This window comes from Crocodylus siamensis, chromosome 8 (assembly GCF_052110815.1).
Source record: "Crocodylus siamensis isolate JL-2025a chromosome 8, ASM5211081v1, whole genome shotgun sequence".
Lineage (NCBI taxonomy): Eukaryota > Metazoa > Chordata > Crocodylia > Crocodylidae > Crocodylus > Crocodylus siamensis.
The window spans coordinates 62,328,614-62,355,365 of record NC_143402.1 but is presented as its reverse complement, the minus strand read 5'-3'; the positions used below and the strand labels follow the sequence as shown (position 1 = coordinate 62,355,365).

Below are 26,752 nucleotides of genomic sequence, written 5' to 3'. Positions count from 1 at the left end.
GGATGCATCTGTAGCTGCTTCACACATATATTCCCATTTGAGACTATGCCTCTAGCTAGGATGTGGCCAGAACCTGTCTGGTAGGGCTGTGCGAGGCTCTGGACTGCACTTCAGATCCGGAGAAGATTCAGACACTTTGGACTCTGAATCAGTATGTCTGGACTGAAGCGCTGGCTTCTTTAGGCTTTCCGGAGCTTCCGAGCTGCTTCAGAAAAGCTTCGGAGCAGCTTTGGATATCTTGCCATAGGGTATAATGGGGAATCAATTAAATATCTATAACTTTGTTGTTTTTTGTCTGATTTGGATGAAACTTCCTGGGATGGTAGCATATCCTGAGAGCATGAAGCCTGCCAAGTTTCAAGAAGATAGATTTAGGAGCTGGGGAGGAACTGCACCCCAAATTCTTCAAAGCAAAACTCATGTCACTTGTATGTGTTACATCACAGTGGGTGTATGAAAACTTCAGGGGTAGTGGTCCCTGCTGAGGCCACAAAGCCCACAAAATTTCAAGGAGATAAGTGCAGGGGTTTGGGGGGAACTGCACCTCAAGCTGCTGACGGGCAAAACTTGTGACAGATGACACTGTGTGTGTTAAGGCACAGCAGGGTGAAAGCTGCAGGCCTGCTAGCCCCTGCTGAGGCCACAAAGCCTGCCAGCTGTCAAGGGGATCAGTGCAGGGGGGTTCTGGGGCCCTGCACCGCTAGCTGCTGACAGGCAAAACTCATGACATTGGTGCTTGTGCACCTGTCTGTCTGTCTTGGGGCAGTTGATTGTCTGTACTGATTCTTTCCTCTCCTTAGTCTGTGGTTTTGTAGGTGTTAATCCTTGCTAAACAACTCATTTCATTAGCTAGCTACTGTGTATTGAGCTGGTTCCTGAGTGAATCATGATTGATTGATAACTGGTGACAGTAGCTTAGCAGCCAGGCCTGCAGTAGTCCCCCCCGCCTTCCCCCCCACAAGACAGACATAGTTGCACAAGTACCCATGTCACGGGTTTTGCCTGTCAGCAGCTAGAGGTGCAGGGCCCCAGAACCCCCCTGCACCGATTTCCTCGACAGCTGGCAGGCTTCGTGACATACAAGTGACATGAGTTTTGGTTTCAAGAATTTGGGGTGCAGTTCCTCCCAGGCTCCTGCACCTATAGTCTTGAAACTTGGCAGGCTTCATGCTCCCAGGAGAGGCTACCATCCCTGCATGTTTCATTCAAATCAAACCAAAAACAACAAAGTTATAGATATTTCATTGATTCCCCATTATACCCTATGGCTGGATCTCTGAAGCAGCTCTGAAGCTTCGGAGCTGCTTTGGCTGAATCGAAGCGGGAAACCGATTCGGAGCTCCGGATCAGATTGCTGGCATACAAACTGGCTGGATCTGAAGCCAAATTGAATAGCAGCCTACTTGCACAGGCCTACAGTCTGGCCCCATCCCCACTGGAACTTGCTGTTGCAATGGTATAAACCAGCCCTTAAAAGAATCCAGGACAAAAACTGCACAAATGCAGCAAATTTTTTTGGTGACCACATGTTAAAAATAGAAATGACACTGTAGCAGTCATGTCTGTCCCATGAGTAAAGGATGTACTGAAATCCAAAATGGGGGAGCATATTGTATATATTTTTTCTCTCAGAAAAATGTCTGAAATGTGTATGGATTTATTTCTGTAGTACAGGTTTCCCTTGCTTTGTACTGTACATGCATTCCTGGAAAATGGTGCAGAACTTGAATTCACATAAAGGGAACCCACTTTACAACATAATAAATAGGGGTATGTTCCAAGACCTCAACTGTACTGACCCCCAGACCCATTTCTACCACTTTTACAAGACAAATAGTCTCACCAACAGCAGTCCATACACACAAACACAGGCACTGTCATAATGGGGATGGCAACTACAGAAACACGTGTCACAGACAATAAACAAGAAGCACAGATCCATGCAGGAGACTATATTTTGGTGTGTGTCACTCCCACAACGCAGCACAAAAACAGCTGACTGTGGGCTTCCACCACACCAATTGCATAACAGTGAATTTACCTTGCATATAACAACTTTTTGGTATAGAAAGGGTCACTGCATAAGAGGGAATTTGCACTTACAGAATCCACATAAAGCAGGGGAAACCTGTATAAAGAATTTGTTGGTTACTTTGAAAACCCCATCTAAAATGCCGAAGTGCTTTGAACACAATGCATGCTACTGCAGTGTGACAGGAGCAGGTCTTTGTCATGCATCAGCTGCTCTCTAGAAGTTACTCATCTGCACCCTCTTACCAAAGTAGTAAGTGACAACTCACAGCACTAACTTGCCGTTCTTTATCAATGAACATACAAACAATGTGTTGCTGAATAAAATGGTGTGAGGCTTTACCACTCATCAATTTGTCTGTGGAACCTGCCCAGGGGCACGGTCTTACCCTGTGGTGAGTGGAAGCTAAACCATGGTAGTTTCCTGAAAGAGGACTCAAGTGCTGTGGGCACTCACCATATTGTGGGGTGTGCGCACAAAGGTAGTTTCCATGGGGCAGTGGTCATGTATTAAAGTTCCACCATCCTTTGGCTCATGGCAATTTTTTTGCATGCCCTCAATGCCCTAAGTATTACATATGATTAATGGGTCAAAACCTGGCCTTTCCCTTCAGGTTTTATTTTGTCCTTGATCTATCGTGGTTCTGTCTGAATAAAATCTGTACCGAAATCACACTGCCAGTATGCCCTTGTCCCCATACTTTACCTGTGGCAAATTAGGGTGTATTTGATGTTCTTGGGCATTGTTCCTGGTCAGTGTGAGAGGGCTGTTCCAACAATTTTAAGAACAGGTGAGGCATTAGACAAACACGTGTATAGGATGATTTAGATGGGGATGATCTTGCCTTGAGAAGGGAGTTGGACTTGATAGCCTGTCCTGAGGGCCCTTCCAGCCTTACTCCTCTATGAAAAATTGCACCACTAAATTGGTATTTTATCTAAAGGCTAAATAAGAGAACTCTAGTCTTTGACTCACATTCATAATAATATTTTCCAGGCTACAAGTAGGGCTAGTTTAAAACTTTCCATCAAAACTTGATCATAGGATTATAGGAAAGTAGGGCTGGACAGGTCATCTAGACAAGGTCATCTGGTCAAGTTTCCTGCTCAAGCCAGGATCATCCCTGACTCAATCATCCCTGCAATGTGTCTGAAAACTTCCAAGGATGGAGCTTTTACAGTTTCTCTAGGAGCTTGTTCCAGTGCTTCACCACCCTTACAGTCAGGGTGGATGGAAAAGTGTATATATAACAAAGCAATTTTTTTTTGTGCAGAAAGTTCCTGCTTTCCTCAGAAGCTTCCTTTTCTATAGAAAATCTGAAAACAAAATATTTTAAATGAGCAGCTTTCATCCCAAATCCCAATAAAATGTTAGCTGCTTCCACAGGGTGAAAAGTTACCGACTGGCTCTAGCCACAAGAATAAGTGTCAGTGGGAGGAGGGAGGTTTGGGACAGCATGGTGAGGATGAGCAAGACTGGCACTTTTAAGAGAAGCTGTTTTCTAGAGCTCATACCATTAAGTCACTCAGAAAAACTGACTGCTTGCTTCATGGCTGGAAGTGCACTTTCACTTTCTAAAAGAGGACGGAGAGGGTTAACGTGCAGAGGCAGTTCCAGGAGCTCAGGTGAGGTGTGGCTCTTTTTCATTGCTGGGCCCTGCAGTTACAGTGCAAACACCTTGGAGTGCAGCAGCAGCCACCGCTTGCTTTCTAGAGGAGATTTGCTATGGCTGACTCTGACGTACACCCAGGATCAGTACTAGGCAGCCCCGTCTCAATGGCAAAGGGGCAACAGGCCTATAAGGGCAGTAACTTCTCAGGTCAGAAAATGGAGGGCGAAGAACCGAATGGTTTTGAAAACCAAGGAAGTGCTAATCCAGCATTGGAGCTGCAAGGCAGTCTAACTGTAAATGGCTCTGAGAAGGAAACCGGTCCATCCAGCTTGCTGGAGCAGGGGAATGGAGTGTGTGGACATGAAGACGTTCTATGTGATTTCTGCCTGGCTGAGAAGGTCCTGGCAGTGAAGTCTTGCCTGACCTGCATGGTGAATTACTGTGAGGACCATCTCCGGCCCCACCTGGAGAACAGCAAGCTGCAGAGCCACAAGCTGATGGACCCCGTGAAGGAAATAGACTTGCAGACCTGCGAGGCTCACAAGGGTCGCTTGGGCTGGTTCTGTCAGATGGATCTGGCCTGTGTCTGTGAGGAATGCCTTGCCGGAGAGCACAGCGGACACAGCGCGGTCACCTGTGAGGCAGCCCGGAAGGAAAAAGAGGTATGTCACTGCCTGTAGTTGCTGTGTTAAACCAGGATACAGACTGCTATGTGGACGGCAGAATGATGGGGTAGGGCTGTAGGCCTGATTGCCTTCTCCCCATGGCCATTGTATGCTGATCGAGCTCCACTGGGTTTATTTCAATTGTCACTGGAATAAGAGAGGGGAAATGTGGGCCTGGTCTGATCCCCCACGGTGGAAGAAAGGGCTGTTGGGTTCAATTTGGCAGATGATCTGTTCTCTCTTTTTATGGACCAGATCCTCCTCTTGCATGGTACAAAGCAGGAGTGATTCCAGTGATGTTGATCGGCCTGATGCTCCCCTTCCTTAAATCACATGTCCTCTTTCACACCTCTTCAAAATAGTTGTGAATTGCTGCCATTCTGGCTGTATGTGGGCCCAAGGGTACAAATCTAGGTGAAGGGATGAGAATCAGTGCTACTGAACTAGTAAGGGTGAGGCCTGGCCAAGGGTTGCTTTTGAATACCAGATTAGCCAAAAAACTATTCATACATTTGGCCAATTGTATCAGCCAAACCCCCCCACTTCCCCCCACAAAAGGTTCAGATGTTTGTTTCTTCATTTTCAGAATGAAATACCTTGATTTTTGGTTTAAAAATCACGCTCTTTTCCTAAAATCGACTTACATTTTTAAATGGTGAGGAAAGCGATACTTGATCCCACAGTAAAATAAATTAATTTGGGACAATACATTTCCAACATGCTGAAATAAATTATTCTGATTGTATGTGCACATGCATGCATTTGGCTTCCAGATTGACATTTGTCATTATTTGCACAGCTGTATTTGGGAGTGGGTAAAGGCTTCATGGTCTGACCTTGAAAGAGCTTTCTAACTATATACCCATACAAATAGTTACAGGAAAGGCCTGTTTGTTATGCCCAGAGAAATGAGGGCCTGGGCCTACAAAAGTAACTATGGGTATCCCTTAATCAGGGAGGCCAGTCGTGACAGACCAGGATGGGAGCCCATGTGAAGTTTTGGTATTTGCATTCCCACAGTGTTTCTTTTTCTTTGTACATGGAGTGAAATGCAATTTTCACCTTTTGCCCTATTTACCTTTTCTTTATATTCCTTTAAGGTGTCACTGGGTGTGTCTACATGAGATGCTAGAAGTGCAGTAGACTAATTCTATTGCTCATTAGTGTGTCATGGCAAAAGCCATCAGAAACATTTGCTGGAGCTACTGGGAAGTAGTACTTATTATGGTGCATTAAGTTAGTGCCTATTATTACAGGTACTAAACTTAATACATCATAATTATGGCACTTTAATGTACATAGATTCATAGATTCGTAGATGCTAGGGTCGGAAGGGACCTCAACAGATCATCGAGTCTGACCCCTTGCCTAGGCAGGAAAGAGTGCTGGGGTCAGATGACCCCAGCCAGATGCCTATCTGGCCTTCTCTTAAAGATCCCCGAGGTAAGGGAGAGCACCACCTCCCTTGGAGGCCCATTCCAAATTCTGGCCACCCTTACTGTGAGGAAGTTTTTTCTGATATTCAGCCTAAATCTGCTCTCTGTCTGTTTGTGACCATTGTTTCTTGTTACCCCAAGAGGCGCCCTGGTGAACAGAGCATCTCTGATCCCTTGTTGCGTCCCCCTAATGAATTTGTAGGCGGCCAGAAGATCACCTCTCAGCCTTCTCTTGCGGAGGCTGAAGAGGTGCAGGTCCCTCAGTCTCTCCTCATGTAAATGTCCTCACTTAGAAGCCGAAAAGGTACGATATGTTTTCTGCCTTAGTATGAGTCAGTGGTGTGTCAGACTGGTGTAAGCTTTAGAAGGAAAATTCTAGGTGTGCTCCCCAAATAACTCTTCTTTGGTATTATAATATGTGAAAACCTAATAGACCAGTTCACCTTAGTGCTTGAGCCCCAAAGTCTTTAAGGTGTAGATGCTTAGGTCTAAAACAACAGATGCTTAGGACTAAAACTGCAATACTGAAAGCCCCTGGCTCAGCTGCTGGCTAAGATTAACTGTGCTGAAACTCCATAAGTGCCTCCCTTTGTACCTTTGGGGCTCTAACAGTGCTTTTGTGGAAGCTCAGAATGCCTTAGTCTTGAAACAGCCAAGCAACTTGGTACTCATCTCACACCCAGGTCTGACTGGGATGCAGAAACTCAAGTGTCCCTCCACCTAAATCTTCTGAGGGCAGCCTGAGGGTTTTCCATGAAACACACACAAACAGTCCTGTTAGCAGGGCCTGGGATCTGGAGCCCGGTTCTATCCACCTACTTAACAAAGTGGACTTAGGCATCTGACAGTGGAACAGAATCAGACTTCAGTGCCTAAGGGTGTTGATACAAGTTACATTTCACATGTGGTAACTAAGCAACGTTAGGCAGTCTTAAAGTTAGCATGTGCTGTGGACAGGCACATGTTAAGGGTTAATACTCTTGTTTATGTGCTCAGCTCTGACTTGCTGGTAGAGTGCTGATAAGTAGGGGTGTGTGAAGCAGGCCCTATCTGATGTAGATTCGGATTCGGCCTGAATCAGGGACAGTGATATGATTCGTCAATTCAGATCACTGTCCCTGATTTGATTTGGCCAAATCCGAATCTGAAGATTCGATGCTGATTCGGAGAATCAGCAATTTGGTCATAGACACAGCTTTAAACGTTTTCTCTATATACCTCAAGGTATCAGCATGACTCATGATCGCTGCAGTGCTGGGGCGCATGTAGCATCCCACGGGAGCACAGGGGGCCCTCCATGTGCTTGGCGGCAAACCTGTAAGTGGACCGGAAGTATTTCCAGTCCACTTCCGGGTCTGCCAGGAGCATGTTGGGGGGTTCCCCCCCACATCCCCCCAGCTTGGTGATCAGCAGCAGGGGGACCCTGGATGCCCCTTCAGGCCCAGGAGGCACCAGTTGGTGAGCCGGGGGGCCCCCCAGCTTGGTCCTCGGTGGACCCAGAAGCTGACTGGAAGTGCTTCTGGTCCACTTCTGCGTCTGCTGCTGAGCGCACTGGGGACCCCTCCCCGCCCTGCTCCTGTGGGACACTCCATCCACCCCAGCATCACAGCACTCATGAGCCCCTGCTACCTAGAGGTATGTAGAAAAAACAGTTAAAGCTGTGTCTATGTCCGAATCGCTGAATCTTTCCGAATCTCTCTGCACTGATTCGGAGGGTTCCTATTTGATTAAGAGAATAAAGAGTCCTTTGATTCATTTCAGATTCAGAGATTTTGCTACCAAACTGGGCTAAATCTCTGCTGAATTGAACCAGGGACTAAAGTTTTGTACAGTCCTACTGAGGAGCATGGGCATGGCTAGGAGCTGCAGGGTTGGTCCCATGGATGACTGGATCTCCGGCACTCCAGCAACTCCTCCTCCCTCCCCACTCCCAGTGACTCCCTAGCAGCTCCCCCCTGTCCTTCCCACCCCATGTCATTTGCTGGCTGCCGTGCATCCCACTGTGAGGTGCCTTGCCCTTCTCATGTACTGCATATGCAGCCTAGTTGCCTAACTGGGTTTCACCCTGGGGAACTGTTGCCTGAGTTAGGTGTTGCAAGACTCAGCATTGTGCTGCCCACATTTTCTTCTGATCTAGCTGCAGGACCTGTCTGCCTTCTCTTAATCCTGCTAATGAATGTATCTATCTCTATCTTACAGACACACAAGTTCTTTGTCTCCATTACTCCTTCTGGAAGACAGTTGCAGACTTGCTGTTCTCATGTTCAGAAACCACCTATTTTCCTTAATACATATGCATTCTTGTGCCACATTTTCTTGTAGCTTACATAGTTCCTTTGCCTTCCTAGTGCTCCTGCCACCCTGAAACTACATATTTATTTATATTATTCAGTTGCATCCCCTCTCAGCCTACTTTTGCTGATTTAATAAGCCAAGCTCTTTTGGCTCCATTCATAAGACAGGTTCTCCATTTTATGATCAGCCTAGCAGCTTTTCTTTGCCCTTGTTCCAGTCTGAATTCGTCTTTTGTGACTATGGGTGATCAGAATTATATGCAGTATTTGAGACAAAGTTTTACCAGCTTCTTGGAAAATAGCACAAATAATTTCCATTCTCTATTGGAAAAACATTGCTTCATGCATATCAAATTGAAGGCTCATAGTCAGTGAACACACCCAGATCTTTCCATTATTCCCAACTGACAAGCTTGCAGCTTCTACTGAACATTCTTTTATTAGACTCTGATGGCTCTTTATACTATTAAAATTAATCTATTTTCTATTACTGCAGTACTCAAGGTCATACAGTCCTTCCTATTTGATATTTTGATTCTCTTCTGTGCTGACAACATCTCCAAACTTTGCATTATCAGCCAATTTTGTGAGCCTACTTCTCGTTCAGGCCTTTAAACATGATATTAGAAGATCAGTCCCAAACCAGCCATCAAGGGACACTACTCAACATCTCCCTCCACTCTGGTCTTTTCTCCTTGAGCACACCCCATTGTTATTTATCTTTTCACCATTTCATCATTGACTTGACAGTTCTTGTAGTTATTCCATTTGCCTTTTCCTCTCATTGCCCCTTCACCTTTTCCTCCCTGTACACACCTGTTCTAATTTCTGCTGACTGGAGCTGCTACTGAAACTAAAAAAGAGTTGCAGTGACTCACAGCTTGGGTAATGGGTAGAGAGAGATCTCCCAGTTGTCCTCACCTCATCTATGATGTAATTTCTTCTCCGGTTCTGACTTCCAAGGACCTGGAGAGTTCATGAAAGCAATCCCAGATTCCAAGCCCCTTCTTCCTGCCAGCAACGTTTTCCACCATCAGGTTCAGGAAGTTTACAGATACTCTGAATTTAATTTTTGCTTATTTTGCACTCTGGAGAATACAACAGTATTCCTCCCACTCACTTTACCCAAAACCTCTCAAATAAGTATATCTGAAAGTACACTCAATACCTTTCCAGCTAGGAATGTTTGGGCTGGTTTCAACACGTATGCAGACAGCTATGCTGTGCTTTTTCATGCTTTACATAGTGGGGCCAGCAGAAATGAAGGCACCAGGAAAATACCAGTAGGGGTTGATCCAGGATTTGAGAAAGGGGTGTGAGAGTAGCTACCTGTGCTGCAGGGGTGGTTGCAGCCCCTGCTCCCAGCCTTCTCTGCCCCTAGTGTGGGCAGACCCATGCCATGGGAGCCTCTAGGTGGGGGACCTTCCCCTCTGTACTCAAAAGCACATCCCCTTCCCTTCCACCCGCCTTCCCCACCTGCTGCTGCTGTTTCCCCTGTGGTCCCAGGGGTGGGCAAGCTTCAAAGCTGCTCCTGCCCACTGCAGCCTGGATGCATGTGGACTGGGGTCAACTGGGAACAGTGACAGCAGCAGAGGTAGTGATGGGCATGGGGTGGGTGACCCCACCCTGCCTGGTTCCCTGGGAGCAGGTGTAGGGAAGGGGAACCTCCACCCATTGTTGCCGATGCTGTTGCTATTCCAGCTGAGCCCCCAGAAGCAAGCCGAAGTTGGCAGGAGCAGCTTTGAGAGGACTGTGGAGAAAGCAGGAGCAGCAGGTGGGGGAAGGAGGAAAAGGAAGGGAAGGGATGTGCCTTTAAGCATGGAAGGGAACAGGAAGGGGGAACCTTTGTGTGCTTTGGGGGCTTTAAAAAAAGCTCTCAGAGGCTTCCACCTTGTAGTCAGGAGCCATGCCATTGCACCACCTCTGGATCCACCTCTGAAAACCATATACCCAAGGCAAGACACAATATTTGAGCTGCTGGTGAATAATCACTACTGCTCATTTTAATGGGATGATAGATTCTGAGTCACCTTGTGTGCTATTTCTTGAGCAGGCAGCACTAATGCAGACACATGGCTCTTGATTTCCAGAATCACTCAGCCTCCACCTCAGTGATTCTCATCCAGGTTCCTGTGGCACTCTGATTAGGGGCAGATATTACACATAAACCAGTTTAAATAATCAGAAACTGGTTTAAACTGGTAACAGAACAGACATTCAGTGCGCATAAAGTAGTTTTAAAATAGCCAAAACTGGTTTGAGATGAACCTGGTTGAATGAATCAGATTTAACTGATTGAGCTCAAACTGGGTTATGCAATGTCTGTCCCAGACCCCTTCCTGGTTTCAGTTAAACCAAAGTCCCCCAGCATCCTGGCATGCTCTCTGGGCTGTGCTCTCTGCTCCAGTGGAGCAGGGCTGGCCCTGCCCCTCTTCTTTGCAGCAAGAGCAGACAGGCAGGGGCGGGGGCCAGACACTGGCTGGGAAGGGAGCAGGGAAGAAGTTTATTTCCTCCCTCCCCTGTCCCACCAGCATGGACCTGCACTTCCCCATGCTGGATGTTCCAGCAGCGGGGGCATGACCAACCCTGGAAATATGCTTGCCCCGGATTACTGCTGCCTCTGCTCCCCAACACCATGAAGGGGGGGGGCGGGTGCCCTCATCAAGAGCCCTTCCCCTTGCTGCTGCAATGGCAGGGTGGGGGCGCGGCCGGATGCCAGTGGGCAGGGCTGCTTAGGCAGGGGGCAGGGAGGGAGGTTATTCCTCTCCCTCCGGTGTTTGGCAGAGGGGGCAGCAGGGGGCTTATTCTGTGTCATGCCTTAAGCAGGGAGCAAGTGGCGGTGGTCAGGGCAAGCAGACCCAGCTGCAGTCCCCTGGGGACAGAGGGAGCAGAGCGGGGAATAAATCCTCTTCCTGCCCCCTAGTGGCAACATGGTACATGGGGGTGCATATGCACTCCCTGAGAGTGCTGGTGTGCCCCCTGACAGCCCGTGCTCCCTGCTTAGGCAATGGGCAGATGGGAGTGCTGGTACCCCTGCTGCAAGTGCTGACTGGGGAGTAGGAACGCTGGTTGAAGCGCCACAGCCACTTCCGGGAGTAACTGGTGTGATCAGCTGCGATCGGCTGTGGGGGGACTCCCCCTCAGTCACTGACTGGTCACTGGGGGGCATGTGCCCCCCCCCGCCCCGACTAAGGTGTCACGGCACCAGTCACTCATGCTGCCTCCTCTGCCTCAGGGGACATGCCGCCTGGCGTCTGGCTGTGCCCAGCCCTGCTGCTGCAACAGCAAGGGGGGAGCACCCTGGAGACCCAGCTTGGGTCTCTGTTGGTGAGACAGGGAGGGGGGGAATTAAATCTCTCTCTCTGGCCAGTTCAGTCAAGGCTAATGCCCAGGCTGACCACCCCCCAGCACAGCTTCCCTGTTGCTGAGAGGTGCTCTAGCACCCCACTCCCCCTGCCACAGGCATGGCCTGCATTTTCTCAGTCCAGAGGGAATGTCTGTGCAGTTGCTAATCAGTTCAACCTAGGCAGGTTAGACTAACCTGCAAAGATTGACTCAGTACAGGCTCTGGCTTTTTGAATGGCTACCTCTAGCCTCTGGGGTGCCTTGAGATCTTCAAGGGTGCTGTGGGGTGCCACACAATGTTAGCACTGTGAGGCGTGCAAACATGATTCACAAGATGAACCCAGAGATTTCAAATAGTGCTAAAAACGTTCTGACCTGTTGTGGCATGAGTCTTTTTCAACAGAAAAGATGCTTTATTATTTTTCCATAGTCAAAAAAGGTGAAAACTAAGAACTGGCATTTTCCAAGAGGTGCCTTGAGACTAACAAGGGGTGCCTGAAGGCTAAAAAAGATGGAGAACCACTTCTTTGTTTAGGCACCTGAGTGAAGGGGTCAGATTTTCATGATTAGTGCACAGCAGCTTAGCAGGAAACAAAAGAACCAGAGAATTAAGGCTTGTAACATCCACTAGCATTCCCGAGGTCTGTTTAGGCATCCCTGGAAAGATCAATAATGTGCCAATCAGGAGGAACTGTCACCAAGTTACTGCCTTGGTGTATGGGGGAGTGTGGGTCTCAAAGTTATATGGTTTTTCAGAGATGGTGTATGTGATTATTGTCTGCTATCATCGTCTCACTCCTGTTGCCTTTAGTTGTTTCCTAAACAGCTCTCCCCGCCACAGTATTTTCTTTGCTTGAAGCATTACTTCTCTTCAGACACTGACCTGGTACAAACTTTTCAGCTCCTTTTTCCTCTTGAGACTCTTTCAGCCTCCCAGTCTTTTTCAGTGTTGCCTCTATCTGCTGTCTCCTTCCTGAGAACAGGTTGGGTCTAGCTGAGATGGTCCCCAGGTACCTTTGACTTCAGGCAGAACTGATGGTTAATTGGAGACAGCTAGCTGGGATATTTCTCTTCTCTTTTTTCCCCTACATGCAGCAGTTCATGCTGTCTTAGAATCTGACTGCATATGGGTCCTTCCTTTTGGCTTTTACTTGTACAGAATTGGGCACCCTGTTGGCTGAGATAAGCAAAGCATGTTTTAATTGGTCATAGGACCATAGGGTCATAGGAATTTCCATGATACAGGTACCAATGGTCTAACTTGAGCATCTGGTCTCTGGAAACAGGCAGATGGCATAAGCTGCAGAGGAAGAACCAGCCTCTCTCTCCCGCAGGATGCTATAATATACTTGTGCTATAAGCCACTTGGGGAATTATCTACTTGACTGTTGTGTTTAGCCTACAGTTAATTTAATGGGGCTGAGTCTTGAGTCTCATAAGTCTGGTTTTCACTAGTCTCCCTATACGAATCAGACTTACTGGGCCCATAACGTTTCCTGCAGCACGTGGAGCAAATGCACTGATTCACATACAGCTCCTGCTGCCTGCTAGCATAGGAGATACAGCCAGGCAGCACTGCCATAGCAAATGAGGTGGGGAGGGGGCAAGTGGGGTGACTGCCCTGGGTGCCGAAGCAAAGGGGCACCAACAGGTGCTGCCCAGCCAGGGCAGGATGCAGTGAGAGGCTCATTTTGGGGGGCACAGGGATGGGGGGGGGGTGGGCAGCTCCCACTTCTGTGTGTGCACTCCTGAGCAAGCATGGTGGGGCATGTGCCCCCAGATCTGTGCACAGGGAGAGGGGGTGGGCTGCTGCTGTGGGCTTTGCCCTGGTTGCCAAACTTCCTTGCCATGGTACAGCCAGGCAGAAATAGGTGTGGGTAGGGATAAGAATAAGGCTGCCTGCAGGATACCTGGCTGATGAGTGAATTCTCAGTTCCTAGATTTATATTGTGTGTAGCTTGGCTGGACCAAAGAATCTGACCCCTAGAGACCATGTGTGCTTGTTTATGTGAACGATTGTTGGGCTGAGGTGTTTAATTTCACTAGGAAATCAGGGGGCTTCCAGGTTAAGTTAGTTTAAGTGATGCTTCATTTTGCAGTGTACCCCACAGGAGGCCAAGTGGCAGTTCGCTCTGTTATTGAAATGAGCTAGTAGAGCTGAGTAAAAATCACAACTTCTGACCTGCAGTAAAATGCTGATATTCAGAAATTTATTTTCATCCCAAATCAAAATGAAAACCTGAAATACACGTTAAAAATCATAGTCTTGTTCTGTTCTTTTACTCTGGGTTGAACATCAGGTTTGGGGTTTAGTTCTGGCTCACAAAAGCATCCAAAAATCTGGCAGTCTGGTTCCTTCTCTGAACATCTAGGAGAACAGTCTTGCTTATGAGATGATTTGTGTCCTTGCTCTATTCTATATGTGGAGCCTGCTTTAATTTATCTACACATAACTCTATTGATTAAGTTGGAGTTAAATTGGTGTAAAATTCAATGAGACCAATTCAGAATCAGACCAAAAAAGACAGGGAAACTTTACTGAAAGCTGCAGAACTTTGAAACCTTTGGATTTGGTTGTAGAAATGGCTGGCTGGAAGAAGAGTCTGGTTTAGGTTGGTGGGAAAGGGGGCTGATCTTATTCTGGTTAACCACTACCTCTGTTTCTAGCTTTTGTATGAAAGACACAGGCTCTTGCACTGTGGGCTCTTGTACATCCTTTACTCACTGGTGGGGCATACAGGTTAGAAAATTGTTCTGAAATTTCCCTTCCCTCTCCCTAATGCTCTTTGGATGACTGACATTCTCAAGGGGTTATTTTCTGCAGTCACGTGTGACAAAGTATGTTTTACTTGCTGTTTTTGATGCAAATAAAAATGCCCAGAATATTTTGCATCTGAGGCCTGCTGTTTTCTGTGCAGGGTGGTATAGATTTCCAATAAGCTTTGGGTATTCAAAAAGTAATTGTAGGGGTTCAGAACGCCTCTCTTTTCTGCCACCATCCCTGATCTCAGAGCAAGTGCATCATTAATGTCTGTTTGATCCATTCACAGAGAGAACTTCTTCGGACCCAAATGGAATATGACAGGAAAATAAAGTCTGCCGAGAATGCAATTATCAAACTGCAGAATAACACTCAGTCTATTGTGGTAAGGCTGAATTTGTGTCATTTCTCTTCCTCAGACCATACTGATAATAGCATGGAAACAGTAGCACTGTACCTGACAAGAGATTGAATGTATCAAGTACAGCTCAAGTAAGGCGTAGGCAGACTCCATGCCCTTTTCATCTAGACATAGTCCAGGCCCCCCTTAACCATGGTGTGCCATGGCCTGTGTGCGCTGAGCCACTACTCCTGCTGCCTCCTAGAGATTTCTTTTTATGATGACTACAAGAAGGGAGACAACAGCAATGGGTCAGGTTGGAACTATGCTGCCTTAGAAAGGTAGGACGGCTAGAGTGCTAACCTGAAACTTGGGTTAGCTCTGCCACAGACTACATGTGGGACCCTGGGTAAGTCCAGTTAGCCTCTTTGTCCCTATCTCTGGATGATAGGATAACAACACTGCCCTAACACAGAGGTTGCTGTGAGGACAGATGTGCTGGTGATTGGGAGGCACTCAGATACTTTTTAGTGCCTCTGCTAGATTTACTGCAGCTGAGAGGCCTTTAGAGCTAAAACCATGAACTTCTGTAGCTTGTGCTGAAGAGCCAAAGCTCCTTAGATGGATCTCAGCCCTGAGGTTTGGGCACATATGGGGACTTGAGACAGACACTTCACCAGTTTGCTTCCCAGGGGCACTGAATCTGAAATTCTTTGGATTTGGTGTAAACTCAGATCACACATGAGGACCACAGTTGGGGTTCACTTCTAGGCTTAAAGTTCATTTTTACCTTGAAAAGTAACAGTACAAAAGTACATTAGTCTCTTGGTCTGGGTGGAGCCAGAAAGGTCAGAGTTGCAGGAAAAATACAATGTACTCAACCTGTAAATTAAACAAACCTTTTTGAACCTCTACAAGGTTATAGGTTCTTTTGAGTTCAGAGGGAGATCTGGGGGTAGATTTGTCTTAGATCCAACTGGATTTGCTCATTTCAAAAGGGAACAATGCTTGCAGTGCTGAAAGATTGAGCATTCCAGGGTGGGAGCATCTTTGCGTGGGCTTCTGCTATGGAAAATAATCCCAAAACAATTTCTTGGTGATATCATCCAACTGCCTGCAAAATGCATCTTCGGTGAGTCACCTCTCTGCAGGGTGTGAGCCTTCCCAAGAGCAGTCTCGTATTCACACTATTAAAAGAGTGAATAATGATTGTTACCCTCTTGCAATTGCTCTGCACTCACCTAAATCCACAGACCGCTCCCTTCATTTCACGGTACAGCTGCTTTCCGGCATAGAACTGTTCCGATGTTATTTTCCTGCCTGGTAATTCACTAGGTGGCTTGCATAATAATACTTAAAACCAGAGGGATGATGTGGCATGTGATATAGCTGATGAGGAACAAAGCCCTTCATTCTTAGGCAGCCACTTCACATCCAGGTGTGAGCCATTATCTCCTGATGGCTCTTTGGTGGCCTCTGGGCAATAATTTGATGGTCTCAGCTCAGTTTCTGTTGGATGAGTGCACAGATCATAGTGGGAATGCTGGGACAGGATCATGGAGATCTAACTGCCCTCTAGCCCAGGGGTTGGCAATGTGTGGCACAGAAGTTGGATGCAACTTGACTTGGGGCGGTATGGGGGATCATGCAGATGCATTGTGCTGCCTGTCCCCACTGCAGCCCTCTGCTGTTCTCTTGTGCCTGCTCTTACTGTTGCTGCAGAGGGGCCTGGGATTGGTGGTAAGGGATCTCTGGGAGGCTGAGATTTGTGATCAGAAGCAGGGGTGCAGGTAATAAGCCCCAGCCCACCATGTCAATAGGTTGCCAGCTGCTGCTCTAGCTGATAGAAGACAATCCTGAAAGTTAGGATGAAAACACAGTGGCTGTGTACTGTCGGGGGTGACTGTCTAGTATTACTGTCAGAGCTATGGATACATCTGGGGCATCTGTTCTTAGTGCCAGGGACACAGCTTTCAGCAGTACCATGTTCAGTTTAAAGTTAATATGAAATAATAAAAAGAAGGGAAGTCCTGCACTAGGAGGGAGAGCCCAGAGGTGGAATTTCGTAGATCTTTGCCATATGATAAATCTGTCTCTGCTTTCTCCCTAGGTAGACGAACCCCTGCTGTTGGTTCATTGCAAGCTTCTTGTTATACCACATGTAGCACCCTTTCCTCCCCAATAAGCTTTACTGCTTGTCAACTTGACCATCATCATTTTAAATAAGTGAAGGGGGTTGGATGGACAGGGCCCCTTACTCATTAAGAAGTACTGTTGTTGGGTATTTGGCGTCAAGTCTTCCCACACCAAGGACATGTTGGCACTGACTAACAGGAGGTTAAGGCCAAGTGCCATATACCTATCTCTGTAACACCAAAAGGGGAGCCAGGGCTTGCTTCCTTCCTGCCAATCCTCTGTTCTGAAAAGAAACAGAAATCCCCTGCCCAGGCTGTTAAGAGCTTTGGTCAGTTCACCTCATACAGCTACTTGCCACAACTGTTATTGGTGTTAGGGGTGGCCCTTTTACGAGCATCCAGTAGTTAGGTCAAGTTTGCATACTCCAGAGATGTATGACATGCAGTCCACTGGCTATTTCTTTCATTATTGAATGAAAAAATATTTGAAAAGCCAAACAGAAGGTCTTTGGCCTTGCTGTGTGCTAATTCATGAACGTATGCACATGCCTGCATGTGCAGTCCAGTTTCGTATTTGCTAGCCTGGTGAGGACAGGATGGATCTCTAGTGGCAGCCCTTCACTGGCATTCAATTAAATTTGAGTTAGGTACCCCTGACTTATAGACAGGTATTGTCTTGGCCAGCTCTCTCAAACCAGTCAAAACCTAGGAGCCTAAAACTGTCCTAAGAGTATGTGTGTAAGGAAGTATTTTGGGGAATTGGGACCAGAATCTGATGTGGGAACCTGTACATTGGGTTGGAAGCCCCACTGCAACTAAATGTGGGGTATTATCTGGAAAACTGGGAGCCCTTTTCAGAATCTCGGGTCTGGAACAATTGGGACATTTGACATCTACCTTAGATATGTTGCTTACAATGCTCGAAGGGGGCCATTGTACTCATAAATTGTAGCCTTCTATATAACACAAACTATAGGGCTTCTCTCAGTGAATTCCCGTATGAACTACAGTGAGTCTTCTAGAACAAGAGCTTGTTCTTGTCTCTTATTTCAGATTCACCAGTTACCTGAACCTGTCACTGCACTTGTGCTATGGAGGTTTCTCCTTAGTCCACATACAATTCTGTTGGGTTGTCCCAATGTGTTTGCCAATAAGGTACAAGGCCAACACAGCAGGAAAGATGGCAGCAAAAGCATGTTTGAAAAGACAATAATGGTGGCTTTTTTCCGTGTAGAGCTCCATCTCTGAAGTGAGAAACCTGGCTGAAGAGCAGTTTGGGGAGCTGCAGGAAGCTGTCAAAAAGGCCCATTTGGATGTGCTGTCATTTTTGGAGGAGAAGGAACGTGCTGCAGTTAATCATGCCAATGGGATAAAGACCCACTTGGAACACAAGTGTGCCATGATGGAGGAGAACAAATGCAGGGTGGAGAAAATGGTCTCCCACACCAATGACACCCTCTTTCTAAAGGTACCTTATTCTACATGGCATTCCCATTATAAGGGCTTGAGAAATAGCATAGCTGCAGGTTTTGCAGCCTTGAGGTTAAGTATGCAGTATTGATTGCATAGTCCAGGCTTTCTTGCCCTGCAGTAAAGCCTTCCAGTGTAGCAGCTCCCAAACTTCTTTTAGCTGAGACTCCATTTAGTCAGATAATTTTTTGTGCCCCATGTATGTAGTTACTGCAGCCTGCATGTCTGTAATTACCCTGCAGTAAGAGAAAACTAACTTGGGGCTTTATTTCATTCAGGGTTAAACTGCCTGGGTTTAGTAGTCCCTGTGGGGTTACAGCAGGCACAAGGACAGTTACTACAGAGCAGCTGAGGTCTGGTAAAGGCTTGTCCCTGTTAGAGCACATGGGGTAATGATAGATTTGGGTGAATGAAGGGCTCCATGGGGACGGTACCCCTACTGTGGGACTCACTATTTCAAAGCCTGATTTGGGAGAGGATTATTTTTTCCCTTGAGTTATTTAAAAAATAAAAGACAGAAAAATGTTTCCTTAAATCTCTGAGGGCATCATTAATTGGGCCTGGATGAATATCATAGATCTATAATAGGGGTGTATGAAACTTTGGCAACCTTTTCCTTTCACAGGTATTTCGGCTCATTTTGGTGCCTGAAACACGAATCTGAAATGAAACAGAAGGCTCCGAAACATCTCTGGAAAAAAAGGAAACCATCTGAAACATTTCAGAGATGTTTTGTAAAATGTTAGCGTTTCAGAGCTGGCCTTGTAGGGAAACAGAAACTAAGAGGGAAGGGGAAGCGGGGGGAGGAGGGAAGGACTGCTCTGATATTGGCATCTGTAGCCGGCCAGTGTCTACGATCTGCCCTTGAGGTCTCTTCCAATCCCAGTGCTCTGGGGGAGAGACGACAGCCCGCTGTCATTCCACGTGCAGATCTGGGGGCCTGCACCCCCTGAGAGGGCTGCAGGGGTGTGCCAGACTCCTCCCAGGGGGGCACGGGCCCCTGGATCTGCGCGTGGCATGACAGCATGCTGCTGCTGCCAGCAAGTGATATGAGTTTTGCTTTGAACAGTTTGAGGTGCAAGTGTACAGAAACCCCTGCACCTATCTCCTTGAAACTTGGCAGGCTTCATGCCCGCAGAAGAGGCTACCATCCTGGCAATGTTCATCCAAATCAGACAACAATGAGACAGCTATAGGTATTTTATTGATTCCCCATTATAGCCTATGGCTGAATCACTGAAACAGGGTCGAAACTCAGAAATGGTTTCGGATGCATTGAAACAGAACAGTGATCTGAAACACCAAAATGCATTACTGTCCCTCTGAAACAGACAAATCCAAAACTGAATCGAAACATAGCTGTTTGGCAGAACTCTGATTTATAACCTAATATTTTTCAGGTATTTCTCTTCCTTCTCCTTGGAGAATGCTGGAATTATTGCTTTCCTACAGCCCAAACCCTAATCATTTCATTATGAAACCTGGCATGTTATGTCCTTCATCATTTTATGACCATGCTTTTCCATGCTATGACCATGACCATCATTTTTCTAATGTGCTCAGTGAAATGGCAACTGGTAGCTAGGTCCTGAGATTGCTCTACTTTAGTTAGAGTTGGCTCAGTCTTTACAGTCACCGAGTTTGGCTGGGAAAACACATGTTCAGGTTGAGTTTTTAAAGATCCAAGTCTGATCCCGCTCTTATGGAGATTGACTAGGATTTTGCTTCTGACTGACATGAATTGGATGTGGTACAAAACCAGCCAAATATATGCAGGAAATAAACAAAACCAGATTTTTTTTGTTTGGATTAGGAATACTGTGAATTCAAGAAGAATGCAGGGGTGGACACGCTTCCCAGTGTTTACATCGGACTGAAAGATAAACTATCAGGGATCAGAAAGGTTGTTGTGGAGTCAACAGATCATTTGCTACAGCTTCTCCGAATCTCCTATAAGGAAAAGCTCCAGGAGTTTGCAAAGGAAGGTAAGCCTCTTTTGTAACTCTTTAATGTGCATTTGCAGAGATGTGTACGTGTATGTGTATGCATACTGTAACCCTTTTGTTGGTTGGCAAAAGTGAGGCCCTGAGAAACTGCATGCTATGCAACTCAGCATGTGAATATAATACAATCCAGCAGAACAGTCTTTTGATCTGTAATAAGATCCTGGCACTGGATTTATGGCATTGTGCTGACTGCTGTGAAAACAGACAGTGCTGATTGGTCATGACGTTTTGCTGACAGTTTTCAACTTGCTGAACCCCAAACTTTCCATGCGCACATGCAGCTTTGATGGAACTATTTTTGAGAACATACTTTAGAGCAGGGACGGGCAATTATTTCGGGTGGAGGGCCACTTACTGAGTTTTGGGAAGCCATCTAGGGCCGCATGACAGGCAGTTGGGGGCAGATAAATATTAATTTGATAAATTTTTTAGGGGCCCCGTGGGCCAGATAGAATAGCCTGGTGAGCTGCATCTGGCCTGCGGGCTGCATTTTGCCCAGCCCTGCTTTAGAGCCAGGGCAGAGTTTCTTGTCAAAGGGCGAGAACATGCAAAATGACCCGGCAGTTGGGCACTCATGTAGAATGTGGAAGGTCCAGGTTTAAGTGTCTTGATTTGTGTGAGTCCATTCAGGCACTCAGACCTGGGCTTCTTATATCCCAGGGAAGTTTCTGGAGTACCAGGCTATTGATTATTTTAAATCTTGAATTGTTTTGCGGGATGGGAACACCTGTTTCCCACCCAACTCTAATAGCAGTCATGAAAAGTTTGCAGTGTATTAGTGGGTGAGCAAGCATAAGTAAGGGGCAGGAAAGGATATTTTATATTTAAGTACAATGCTTGATTAATCAAGTGAGCCAGGAGAAACGCATTGCAGGCGTTTCTCTCTGCTCCACCAATTCTTTTATTCAGTTCTGTCTCTGCCTTTCTTTACAATGATAAACACATGCAATCAACGCTTAATGATTTACTGTGCGGAAAAGCCTGAACGCTATCTGTGTTGCTATCCTCATTCCTTTTAAATCCATGAAGGAACTCTGACAAGCAATAGGATACAATGCAGCTGAATTTGTTGCCCCAACAAGTTAATGCTGTCGGCTGGTCTAATCAATCCTGTTTGTTTATGGAGTCTCTCAAGTTTTTCTCAGCAAAGCAAAGCTCATTTGGTATTAGGTGCTGGTACTAGCTGTTCCTGCTTAGAGACTCTGCCGATGAGATATCATCAGGCTTGCTAACAATGTTGCGTTATCTGCTGTGCTGCTGGCAGTCTTGATACAAAGTCAGACATGGGCTGGAGGTGACAAAGAAACTGAGCTGTTTCTGGTATGAATCAGCTGAGTCACCTTGGGACTGAAATGATTTTCTTTGAGAAACACACAGATAATGGGGAGAAGTTGTTGAATCCATTATTATTTAGCTGGTTTTCACTCAAAACAAAATTTTAGCACTTGTAGCAAATATATTTTTTTCTGGAGTAAATCAGCAGCACAGCCTAACTATAATACTATGCCCATCTCTACCAGGACCTCCATGAACTGCACCTCTGAGAGCTCAGTCTACCCCTTGTCCACTTCCCCTGTAAATATCTGTCCTGCCTTTCATGGGTACAGTATGATGGCTGAGGTTGACAACTTGATACCCCTTCTTTTCTATCTTGTTATTTTTCTTTCCCTGGATGGCAAAATTATTTTCTACCAGCATTGCATCTCTTTCCTATAGCTTCAGTGCTACTTCTCTTCCTCTCTGGATTTGCTTCCCCTCCCAACGGTGATGTCATTGGCAAATTTGTTAATGATTAAATTAACATAAAGAAATATCTTGTAAGGAAGAACCGTGAAACAACTGCTTGAGGTAGAGAGAGGAGCCTATGGGGAGGGGGGGGGAATCATGAAGCCCTAAAAACGACCTGGATTAGACCAAAAAAAGGTACTTCCTAGTGTGGTGTACAACAGGTACTGCAAGATTCTTGCATTCCATTGAGTGAATGCTATGTAAAAGCAGAAATAAAATCAAGCACAAAGCATTACCTTCTGCACTGGATAAACTTTCAGTGTATGACATTCCTGCTCCCTTATAAATACAAGATTATGAGAAGGCAGAGCATGCACTCAGAACGGGCATATCTGAGGAGATATGGGGGTAGCCGAGACCTCATCAGGCTTTTGGTGCACTAAGCCACCCAATTCCCCCCCGGCCTTTCTCCTGCTTTAGGCCAGAGTAACTTCCCAGGAATACTCCCTATCCCTGGCTGTGACAAAAACAGCTTGGCAAGCTAACTAGAAGTGCTCACTGACTGCATTTGACCATTCCTGACCTCACGAGAGCATGGTTTCCCTCATTACAGATCCAGGTACACTTATACAAGCCATCACAAAGCCAGGAGTCTATGGCTCTCATTTTGACTTAGGCCAGTTTCACACAGCTGTAACTTCACTGATATGATTATCAGTTGTATACGGGAGTGCATAGGGGCTCCTTTCTAGGTTGCTGCCCCATTTTATCTAGTGCTTTTCAGACACAATAAAAGAGAGGTGACCAACCTGTGGCAAGGGTGCCATCAGTGGCACAGGCAGCCTCTACATGTGAAACATGGCAGATTGGGGAGGGGACAGTGGCAGGGTGGGAAGCAGAAAGAAGAGCATCAGAGCAGACAGGGAGCACAGGACAGGAAGTAGAAAGCTGAGCACCCGATTGGGCTGAGGAAAGAGATCAGTGGCACGTGGAGGCAGGACTAATTTGCAGCATGCTTGCCGAAAAGGTTGGCCCTCATTGCACTAGAAGACCTACTCCATGTCCCAAACAGCACATAGCTTCAGGATGGAGGTGCCACTGAGAGATCAGAATCAGGCCCACTGTCTGTGTGGTCACAAAATCATTTCTTGAAATGAAGTGCCTATGGAACTGGACTGGTTCTTATTCCTCATAACATAATAAAATAGGTCCTACTATCACATCACAAAGTTACAGCAGGGACACTCCCCCTAGGGCAAAAACACAGGGTTAATGTTGGAAATACTGACCATACCTTGCTGTCTTTCCGTTATTAAAGAGGACTGTGGGATCAAAACGCTGGTATCTGCAATTGTATCACCCAAGCATCACATATCTGCTCCAGAGCCAAAAGCTAGAAGTGACTTTCTCAAATGTAAGTATTGGGTTTAATGTCTTTAAAAGACATGTTTTTAGTGGGGAGATGAGATTTCTAGGGTAACCTGGGATTGTATACACGGGAACTTTAAGGAAAATTAATCCTGTGATACATAGGAAATGCAGAGTATAGGGTAGAGCATTGAAATCTATTGCTTATATTTTGGGCTAAACTTGTAGCACGTCCATTGGACAAGTCATTGTAACTGTTTTAAGAGCACTCTTTTCTTTTTCATTCAGACACATTCCCATTAACATTTGACCCAGTCACAGCTCACAGATATCTCAGGCTCTTGGAGGACAACCACAAGGTGACAAACACCACTCCTTGGGAACACCCATACCCAGATGACCCAGAAAGATTTGAGCACTGGCGTCAAGTGCTGTCAGATAAGAGTATGTACATTGGTCGCTATTACTTTGAGGTTGAGATATCAGGACCTGGCATTTACCTTGGTGTGACATACAAAAGCATTGACCGGAAGGGTTCAGAAACTAATAGCTGCATCTCAGGGAATGACTTCTCCTGGAGCATCAATTGGAACGGCAAGGGATTCTCTGCATGGCACAGTGATGTGGAGATGCCACTAGAAACAGACACATTCAGCAGAATAGGTGTCTACCTGAACTACCCTAAAGGGACTTTGTCCTTTCATGGGCTCACTTCTGATACCATGACGCTGATACACAAGTTCGAGTGTGAATTTGCTGAGCCACTGTACCCTGCCTTCTGGCTTTCAAAGAAAGAAAATTCTGTCAGGATAATAAGACTGGGGGAAGAGGCAGAGAAAATCCCAGTTTCTTCCTCTGAGGAAGTCCTTTCTTCAAATGCCAATTCAGCATCTGAATTGGATGCAGCAGCCAGGACCTAGTATGTGGATCAGTGCTACTGTAGTAACAAGTAGTTGGGCATACGTGTTACTGGGGTTTCCAGAATGGGTTCCATAACCAAAGCTGGTTTCAAGAATCCCATACTCTAGAGATGGAAAAGACCTGACTTGATCTTGATGCTTAATCCATCCTTCATGCCGGCCTTTCTCTGGGGGTCAGCACTGATTGCTCCCTCAATATATTTTTGCCTATTTTTTTCAGTGTGATTTTAACTTCTCTTAAAAGGACCAGTATTCCACCACTCTCGTGGGAACCTATGCCAACTGGGGACCCAATTCTGATCTCACTTTTGATGCATGCAGTGATGTCAATCAGCATAGTTCTATTGACATTAGTGGGACAGGGGTGTGTTATACTGGCTGAAGATCTTTAGTGGAGTTACACTACTGTAACATCAAAATGATAGGATTAGAAACCAAGCCAAGGACTGGTAACCTGAAACTTTCAAAACTCATAGATCTCCTGAAAAAAAACCCAGTAGCTTAAACATCATCAGTTAATTTTAAAGAATAAATTTCTCATTAAAGCAGCGTCTTTTTATTTGTCTCTGGGTTTCTTTGCCTGTCAGGTGCTCTTCGTTTACATTTTGAAACTTTTCTTTGCAATTTTATAGTGGACTCAAATATTATGCGGTGTCATGATTCCAACAGCTAGGGCACTAAAGAAATACACTAACAGTCATGACTCTCACTGTTAAATAAGAGATGGCCACACTGGTTTCCACTTAAGCAAAGAGATGGTGGAGCATCTGATGTGCCCAAGCAGAACCACTGAAAGAGAACACTGTTTTGTTATTCTTAGAAGGCTTGGGCACAAAGCAAGTTGTGGCACATGGCACAGGGGCACAAGTTCCGCATGGCACCAAAGCACAAATGAAAGACATCACTCTGCCGATGCCTGGGTGGGTACAGCACTCATGGCTTTCATATACAATCTGAGGAACAAAGCACCTACATGTACAACCAAGACATACGCTCATAAGAAAAATCCACTGCTGTAATAAACACCACTTGATTAAAAAGATGGTTTCAGATATGACTGATATCGTGTACACTTGTGACTTGTTAAATCACCTTGTCCTGAAAGACAGATGATTAGTAGTGGGTAACCTTTCTCCATTCAGCTTCCAGTCCAATCTATAGACTAAAATTTATCATCAGCCACCGGCTTGTGGCCCCTATGTGAGCCGAGTGGATGGGTCTCCATACAGTTTTTGGTGGGCAAGTGTCCTTTTAAAAAAAAATCTATCACCACAGTGGCCACCATTGTCAGTAGTTCTGGCTGAAACTGAATGAGGCTGGGGTCTTCGGCCATTCACCTCTCTGCAGGGATAGACTGGGGCAGTACAGCTAGGGGGGCCGTCATAGAGGACATTCTGGTTTTCTGCTACTCTGTCTTCTATTGATATGAAACCCAATGCCTTTAAGTCCTCTATTTTTCTCTTCAAGAGAAAAATAGAAGACATAAAGGCATCCGGTTTTGTATCAATAGAGGACAGAAGACAACCAGACTGTCCTCTGTGATGGCCACCCTAAGTACAGATGAGGGTTGTCCTCTAGCTTCTGCTGCTGTACCTGCTCTTTGGTTAGGTAGATAAGCCTCAAGGGCACCAATCGAGTTCTTGAATGATGCCAGGTACCAGGAGCACATGGGAAGCAAATGGCACCTTGTCTTCCTGCTCAGCTCCCCCGAGCTTCGCTTCCAGAGCCTGTAACAAGAAGATCAGCCTAGACATAAAGGAGGAGCAGAGCTGAAGGGATGGAGTGAGGAGAGGAGAAGCAAGCCCACTGCCCCTAGAAGCAGCAGAAAGCAGCCCATTAATCCATCATCAGTAACTGGAAAAGTCCAAAAGCAAAGGACGGAGAGGGGTAGGAGAAACCAAAAATGAAATATGTGAAGAAAATGAAATGAAAAAAGACTGAAAATAGAAATACAAGACAGCTTCCAAGAGGAAAAGACCAGAGAGATCATGTCTAAGTTATTGTGCAAGTAATGATATTAATTGGAAAGCAGCATAAATACATTATAGAAACAGATAATAGAAAACACTGGAAAGTAGAAGGAAAAGTGTGCCCTCTGCTACAGGGAAATGAAAGGCAGGATCGGGGGTGTCAAAGAAATCCTAATATGGCAAGGACTTGGAACGGGAAAGAGGAGTTAGAGGTGCCACGAGAGGGCACTCTTATCCCGTAACAAAACGGGCTTCACTGCTACGAAGAAGCTGGTAACTGAATCTGGAAGCAATCCTGCCTTCCTAAGTCTTGGAAGGAATTTGTATTGAAGTGATACCTAGCATTGGGGCAATGATTTGCCTGTTACCTCTGCAGGCCTTAGTTCCTATTCATACCTGACAAAGGGGTTTCCTGCTATTTGTTACAAGGCATTGTACCACATGTGGTAAAAGGCATTACATTTTGGTGTCACTGGTGATTCCTGTTCAGAAGAGAGGATTAGAGCATATTTGTGTCACTGCTATGTGTTCCTGGGCAAGCCTCTGCACATGTGCACCGGTGCACAGCAAAAGACCCAGGTGGGGTAGGGGAGGCTGGCCCCAGCAGCCTTACCTGGGGTCCTGGGAGCCTCCCTGAGCAGCAACTGTGCTGATCTAGCTGCTTAGAGCC

At 46.1% G+C, this 26,752-nt stretch overlaps 1 protein-coding gene across 1 annotated transcript; it reads left to right on the top strand.

Annotated features, from left to right (window-relative positions):
- Nucleotides 1-1,740: 1,740 nt before the first annotated feature.
- Nucleotides 1,741-25,096, top strand: TRIM16 (tripartite motif containing 16). Its single transcript, XM_090059934.1, has 6 exons — nucleotides 1,741-4,306; nucleotides 14,435-14,530; nucleotides 17,855-18,088; nucleotides 19,904-20,075; nucleotides 23,143-23,238; nucleotides 23,481-25,096. Exons 1-6 carry the CDS (start codon nucleotides 3,758-3,760, stop codon nucleotides 24,110-24,112), a joined length of 1,779 nt encoding a protein of 592 aa, XP_089916060.1. The 5' UTR covers nucleotides 1,741-3,757; the 3' UTR covers nucleotides 24,113-25,096.
- The last annotated feature ends 1,656 nt before the right edge of the window (nucleotides 25,097-26,752 follow it).